This window comes from Arachis duranensis, chromosome 3, assembly GCF_000817695.3.
Source record: "Arachis duranensis cultivar V14167 chromosome 3, aradu.V14167.gnm2.J7QH, whole genome shotgun sequence".
NCBI lineage: Eukaryota > Viridiplantae > Streptophyta > Magnoliopsida > Fabales > Fabaceae > Arachis > Arachis duranensis.
Window position 1 is genome coordinate 49,603,309 of NC_029774.3, and position 7,964 is coordinate 49,611,272.

At 28.6% G+C, this 7,964-nt stretch overlaps 1 protein-coding gene across 1 annotated transcript in view; it reads right to left on the reverse strand.

The window, feature by feature from the left end:
* Positions 1-2,932: 2,932 nt before the first annotated feature.
* Positions 2,933-7,964, reverse strand: part of LOC107479167 (protein trichome birefringence-like 16) — a 12,809-nt gene continuing 7,777 nt past the window's right edge. The window contains exons 5-7 of the mRNA XM_016099316.3: positions 6,050-6,245; positions 4,568-4,911; positions 2,933-3,736 (exon numbers count right to left, since the gene is read on the reverse strand). Of these exons, the coding sequence (XP_015954802.2) occupies positions 3,249-3,736; positions 4,568-4,911; positions 6,050-6,245 (1,028 nt within the window). The 3' untranslated portion in view covers positions 2,933-3,248. The remainder of the gene's footprint in view (positions 3,737-4,567; positions 4,912-6,049; positions 6,246-7,964) is intronic.

A 7,964-nucleotide genomic window follows, 5' to 3' on the forward strand; every position in this document is an offset into this window, starting at 1 on the left:
CACATTTTAATCAAAACAATTATGGCGATAAGCCTCAAACAAAACATTCAGGAGCACAATGACTTTTACTATTAGATGATCACATATTTCTAATCTAGTTTAATCACATAGAAAAGATTTCATTGTATGACACTAATTATAACAAAATGATACTAAATTAATCTTGCAAGCATAGAATGCGGCCATATGAGATCAAATTGCTCTTATACCAAAATGTAACAACCTAATGCTTTTAAACTGGGTTAAGCTTTATTTAGATTATATTTAGTAGCTGATATTCAAAATCTTGCGAAAATTTTTAAAACAATATGAAATATTTATATAAAATAATTTATGTGTAAAAACATTGAATAACTAGTTTTTCTTAGAATGATAACTAGTTAAAAAATATAAGTGGATCTGGAGGTACTAACATGGAAAATGAGCGTACTAAACTATGAAGGAACAAATAATGACAAGCTTTACTCAAACCAAATAATCATAAAAAAGAAACATCATAATCACAATTGCAATCACTTAATAAAGATAAAACAATATACATAGATAATCCTAATTCTCTTAATTTGTATAACTATGACTAAAACTATCGCCTATTCTTCCTCCTTAATATGAATTCGGGTAAGCGCTTAACGTTTTGTATCTACGTCCTTGATATCTTGCTCCGAATAGTACACTTGTCATTTCACATCAATCAAGCAGTGTATTGCTTTGTACTGTGTCGTTCTTGAATATGGTACAGAGAGAGGGGTGAGAAACAAAAGTTTCTCAATAGTTTATCTATATGGTGTCATCGTATCCATCCCCAGCCACTCTGAGTTTTGAAATAAAGACAATGATAATGCAATGTTGTTCAATTACTATTTTCAAAGTATTTGTTAGTTGGAGTGGTGTAACTTTTAGATGCTTCTCATTTACTTATGTTATGACATGTGTGACGTATACAAAATGCCTATATCGTTAAAACATATAGAATGCAAACTCATAAACCTTAATATGATGTCCTCACAGGCCATAAAGTAAGGCAAAATAAATAATAAATAAGAGTAGAATAGTAACATTGGCAGAGATAAGTCAAACAAAATAGATATGAACATAATAAAGATCTTGAACAATATCGTACATCAAACAAAAAGGAACTTTGGATAAAAGGAAGATCTTTGAATGAAATAATAAACATAATCATAAATCAAAAAGGGATAACATAAGAACAATCATGATCACACTTTTCATTGTACTTTTCATTACTTTTTTCTTGTAACTTTTATGGAAGGTATGGAGCTCAAACCGGTATAAAAGGTGGGAGTCCCCTTCCCTTACCGAAAGTTCTTATCCCAAACGTTTTGGCGATCACCTTCCCTTACCGAAAGATCATTCCCTCAGTTCAATTTACAATCAAGGTTATTTTGACATACATAAGAAGGAAGTTATGGCAACAAAGATATATTATTATAAAATTGATGGGAATCTCCTTCCCTTACCGAAGGTTCCCAAAAGTTTGCCGATCACCTTCCCTTACCGAAGGATCATCTTGATTCGATCACCTTCCTTACCGAAGGATCATCTCAATTAACTTATCTTTGGGAATCACCTTCCCTCATTCCCTCAGTTCTTTAATGCCCATAAGATTGTTATTATAATGCATAATGCGTACAAAGGAAAGAGACATTATATCATGACATACAGTGCTAACATCTATATTCAAAAACATTTAAGGTATGACATATAAAAATTAGCATAAAACTCCCTACCTAGAGTGAAGTTCCTATATGTATTCTGATGCAAATAGATGCGATTTGTTAGGGAAGAGAAACTTGTTCCATGACTATACTTTGTGTATATTTTGATGTAGGTATGAATCCTTGACTAGATAGAAAGAATTTCCATATTCTGTAGTTCGCATAATTCGAAAGGATATCTTCTTGAACAATATATGATGGACCTTGTGAATACTTTGGCTAGAATATTTTGTATAGAAAAAAGGAATAGAATGGGAAAGGAAAGACTCAAATAGCTCTCAGGTATGTAGAGATTATGTTAGGAGAATCTAATTCGCATTTATGTGAAATCTCTAATCTAAATGGTCACTTTTCAAGCTCTATAACGTTTTCTACGTTTGGAATTTGGAAATAGCTATTAAACACAAATTTATAGATAATTGAGTTGGCTTTAAAACGAATCTGAAAAGAAGACATTACCATTTTAAATTTAAAACTAATCTTAGTTTTTTATTTTAAATTTAAATCTTAAATCATTACCATTTTAATTAATTAATTAGTAATTGACTAATGACTTGATTCAAAAAGTTGGGATGTTATATCTTACCTTACTAACGGATTTAAAGATAGATTTTTCGTCTGTATTTAGAGTTGAAAATGCTTTTCCAAACTCTGATTACCGACGAAAAATCTGTCGGAAGTTATCGACAAAAAATTTGTCAGAAATTTAGACGGTTTAAGCGAAATTAAAGTGACGATTACGAGAAAAAATCGGTCGGTAATGAAAAAAATATGTCGGTAAATTACTGACAAAAAATCTGACAGTTTTTGGGCGAAAGAGAGGAACATTACTGAAGAAAATTCTGTCAATAACGGAATAAAATCTATCAGTAAATTATTGACAGAAAAAATCTATCGGTAAATAATTTTTGATGAAGCTTTTACAGAATGACAAAATCCATCGGTAACAAAAAATTCATCAGTAAAAGAGACCAAATTTATCTATAAATCCATCTGTAATAAACAATTTTCTAGTTGTACCCTTACTAAATATTAGAAATATGTATTTTGCTTTTGTTTCGAAATTCTCATATTCTAATTAGTTATCCTAGGACTCCCTTTCAAACAGAGGAGAAAGTTCTTATTAAATAGTGATTATGATGAACTCTTCTCGTCATTAATCTTGGATAACTAGTCTTTATTGTATCCTCGTCTACATATCTTTTCTGTGGATACAAGAATAACATACATTGAAAAAGAAAAAATTATATATTTACCAAGATTACACAAATAAACCTCATCATATTTGGATGACCTCCAAAAAATTCTAGAGAAAACTAAATGCCGCATATAGCAAGTTGCTCAGTATTAGGTTGACAATTTCGATGAAAAAAAAAACTATCCTGAGAACCCCATTACTACATAATCTAACAAACTGATGGATGAGGCATTGAAAGTGTGCACAACCTTTCCTTAGCCAATTGGTAGAAATAGAAATAACATTTTCAGTTTCAACTTTGGATGCAAATTAAACTAGATTTGTGCAAAGAGTAATTCATTCCATGTATCAGGAACACCAGGTAAACACCAGTGTAAACAATCTTGAACAGCAGCAGGATTAGGTGTCATTCTAAAACGTGATAAATGAGCCTCGTCTCTAAGTTGAGAAAGAGCTGTTATATCCAAGAGCTTAACTGCAGTCCCTTTCACAGCACTTGCAACACTTAAATCGCTAGACTCTTCTTCTAATATCTCCTTTCCCACTGACATTGGTGTAGTATTATTACAACTGCCTCCTGTGTCCCAATCACCACCAACAAAATGCCTTGGAGAGATGCTTCTAAAGAACACCTTTAAATTTGGATATTTCGGAATCTGTGAATTCACCCAACTAACCACGCTATGAACAGTAAAATTCTTAGCGCGCCAAATCATTGCTAACTCCTTCTCCGTGCTTCGCACACCATTAATATAAATTACCCAACGATTAGCTTTCAGCTTTCCTCGATTCCAATGGTGACCTATTTTAAAATCGATCTAACGTATTAGAAACAAAAAATAAATAAATAATACTAAAATTTAATGAAAATACAGAAAATCAATTTGTTTACTTTTTTGTTAAAAAAAAACTGATTAGTTCGATTATATTTTTAAATTAAACTGAATATATATTACATGTTAATACTTTATATTTATGATTTATATTATATAAAAACTAAATAACTTTTTATTTGTTTAATTTGTCAATTTTAATCATTAATAATGCTGCATATATACCAAAAATTAATTATCGAGTATAGAAACACGTATTTGGTATTTTAAAAAAAATTATTATGCTGCTATAAACAAATATAATTATTCTTCTATTGTATATTTGCATGTTTAATTATTTCACTATATAGCATTATAGCAAGTTTGATTATTTAATTAAAAAAAATTGTATAAATCAATATCTATAAATACATACGAATATATAATTGGTGATTTTTAGTGTAAATAAAATAGTTTTGAAAAACAAGATACCAATATATCAATAAAGTTTAATTTAATTTTTATATTTTATATTTTATAGAAGTTATATATAAAAGATGAGGAGTGCTAGGAGACGAACATATTTTGTAATTTGTAGTTATCAATTAATTATTATAAATGTTGGTCAAATTTTAATAAAAGTGCTGTCCTCTATACTTTCTCATATAGAATAGAAAACAATTTAACCAATCTACACTCAGGTTTAGTATTTTGAATAAAATAAAATGAAAGCAAACTATATATATCCAAATTAAATTCATAATTTATAAGCTGATGAGTCAAAGCTTTTTTCCTCAAAAAGAAAATCAAAGCGAACTCACCTGTGTTGAGAACTAGCACATGTATCTTGTGAAGATATTTCTGCAAGAATGCTGGAGGCTGGTCAAGGTGCATTGCAACATCTGATTCCGGATCAGTAGGATCAATAGGTTGAGTATCACAGAGAGTTGAAGACCAATAGTATAGAATGGTAGTATTAGTGGTTATGAAACGGTATGCATAACCATGGGGGTGAGTACCACCCTCAGGTTTAACTAATCCATATTCTATTCCAACATCTTCCACATTTTGCATTTCCTCACCACCGGTGATCATGCACATTAAGGACTGAAACTGTTGACGGCCTAATGAGTCTCCAACAAATGCCAAAGTTTTGTGTTGCATCCTGAAATCTCACATTTATATATTAAAAAAATTGCATTTAGTGAAAGAGGCTTTGCTACTAGCTACACCAATATTGACTCGTGTGCTAACAAAACGCATTTCGTACATGGCCTGCAACCACCAAATGGTAGTCGTGTACTAAAAATGAGTTCCAATATTTAATAGGTCAATTTCTTTTGTTCCACCATTCATTGCGAAAAAATATATATATACAGAAAAAGTATAGGTAGACATTAAAAATATTAAATAATGTGAATAATAGATATATCAGATATTTATTTTATTAGATGTAGGATAGTTATTTTAATATTAAAATTTAGATGGTTAATTTAAAAATGTAATATATTTTTATTTAATTAGTAATTGTTCATATTGTTCAATCTAAGATGGTCATTGTTTACCTATTTATTATATATAAATTCTGCTATTTTAATTTAAAGATCACTTTATCATTTTAGAAGAGTTTGATTCATAATTGTTATTAGCCACACAAACCATAATTCATGAAAATCCTACACTAATTGTTAACAAAGTCTATTTTGCATGTGGTGCACACTAATTGGGGCCACTCAAATATATCTTTGAAATATGTTTTTTACTTATTTTCTATGTTAAAGTGTTTTTTTTTTTTTTGAGTTAAAGAGTCCAAAACTCAATAAAAAATTTGTTTCTGATTAAAATGTATTTTGTTGGATGTTCAATTTTAAAATATACTTCTTTAGACCATATTAATTTTCCATATTCATGTAATTTTAATCCCCTAATTCAATGCGATTGATATAATAGCATAATTGCCACACAAATAAAGTACCATATAAAAATTTTGAAACCTATATATTTGGCACGCACACAAATTTATGTATGTTAATCTTTAAGGTGTGTTTATTTTAGTGTTTTAATTTTTTCTTGGCAAGAAACGTTATTGTTTTTAATAAAAAAAATTACTTCTCGCACAATTCTTTCTTCTTCCTCTTTTTATAGGTAAAATTAAATTATATAAAAAATGTTTTTACATCGATTCTTTTAAAAGTTGAAACAAACGCAAAAAGTTTTAATGAATAGCAATCCATGATATAAAATATGGGCAACCTATACATGTTCTGATATTGCTATACATATAGAGTGAAAGAGTGAAATACCTTGTAAGAAATTTTGATCCTTGAAATTCCTCTAATTCACAATCTTTTGGTTGCCATCGAAGATTTTCATATGCAAAATCAGTGCGTTGCGTTAAGCGACAAGCCCATGATCCTGACAACCATCGTTTACAACCAAATCCTGAATACAAAGGTCTATGGTTGTCGATCACCCATTTTCCTTTTGCGTAGTTACAATCTAATGAAATTGAAAATTTTGATTAAAAAAAAAAGAAGAATAGTTTGTTACTATATGGTACTAGTTACATAGATGGATAAAGTTTATGGGTCCAATAAAATAGGAATATATGATAACATATGGCAACTATATATTATGCAGAACAATTTAGCATTAAAAAGTAAAATCAAAGTTAACATGGACTAATTTTTTTGGATATTACAATCTGAAGAGTGTAATACATTAATATTACACTAATTTGATATAATGCACTGATATGGGAGTTTTTATTGTTATAAGAAATTGTGACTTACGATTTCAGAAAGAAACAAAAAAATTGTGAAAATGAGATTAACGATTTTAAATAAGACAATTTTTTTTTCAAAATTTCTACAACCATGAAATCATTACTCTCATTTTCTAAGTTGATTCTAGCCATTGATTGTTGATCCAAAACTTTCTAATTATTGTTTCTCTTCACTCAAATCGTTGGTAACAATTTTAAACAAATCTACACTAACGATTTCTTTAAAACTAATTATAAGTCCCATAATTAAACATTACACACCTAAAACCTCATTTATATGTATTACACAACTGTAATGAACATATCAAAAATAATTAGCGCGTTATTAACATGCATGCCCACAGGGCAACTGTCGTCAAATTGTGTCACAATAAGCATACGACAGTTATTTATATATTATATAGGATATTGGATGCAATTAAATATTAATTAATCATAAAATTTGATTATGAAGTTCGATAAAATAGGGTCTTCAAATATAAACCCCCATCCCCCCTCCCGAAATAAATTGAAGTGAGATTAAATATTTATCTTAATGGACTAATTATAGTAGAATTTGATACTAAATATAATAAGAGTAATAATGTAAATCAATCTACCAAAATCGTCTTAAAATTTTAAAATGCTGACAAAAATATTTTTTACTTTTGATAATGATAAAAATTAAATATATTTAAAATATTTTAAAATTTGAAAAAAAATCTGTTAAATATATATTTTCAAAAGATGATCTAAAAATTAGATTTTGATGTTATTTTCTGTAAATATGATTAAAAAATGAGATATTTTTATTTTTAAATTTTGGTAATTATACATTAAAGAGATTTTTTTGTATTGATTTTATTGACCAAGGTATTGAAAAATGAAAAACAATCTAGAAATCAAATTTGTTCTGATATTTTATGTACTTTCTAAATAGTTATCTAAATATTTTTAAAAAAAATTTAGATCAAATGCATAAACGATTTGTCAAAAATAAATGTCGTTTGGCACTTATAAAATTTTAAACGTTAACAAATCTACACATAAAAAAAATTTAAAGTTGTAACCATAAAAGATGGGTTCCATATATATACGATAAAATTATCCAAACACTGAAACTCCAAATTACCTTTAGGTTTAATTACTCCGTTGGTTCTTATAGTTTCGCGAAATTTTCAATTAGATCCTTATACTTTTTTTTCTTTTAATTGGGTTCATGCACTATTTTTTTTCTCAATTAGGTCCTTCTTGGTAGTAATTGACTTAATTTTATAGGGATCCAACTAAAAAATGGTGCAGGAACCCAAATAAAAGGAAACAAAAGTGTAGGCACCCAATTAAAAAATTTTTTTGTGCAAGGACTTAATTCGCAAAACTATAGAACCAACAGAGTAATTAAACCTTATCCTTATTCTAACCCTGATCTCAACCTCCTCCCCGAAATCTCAATC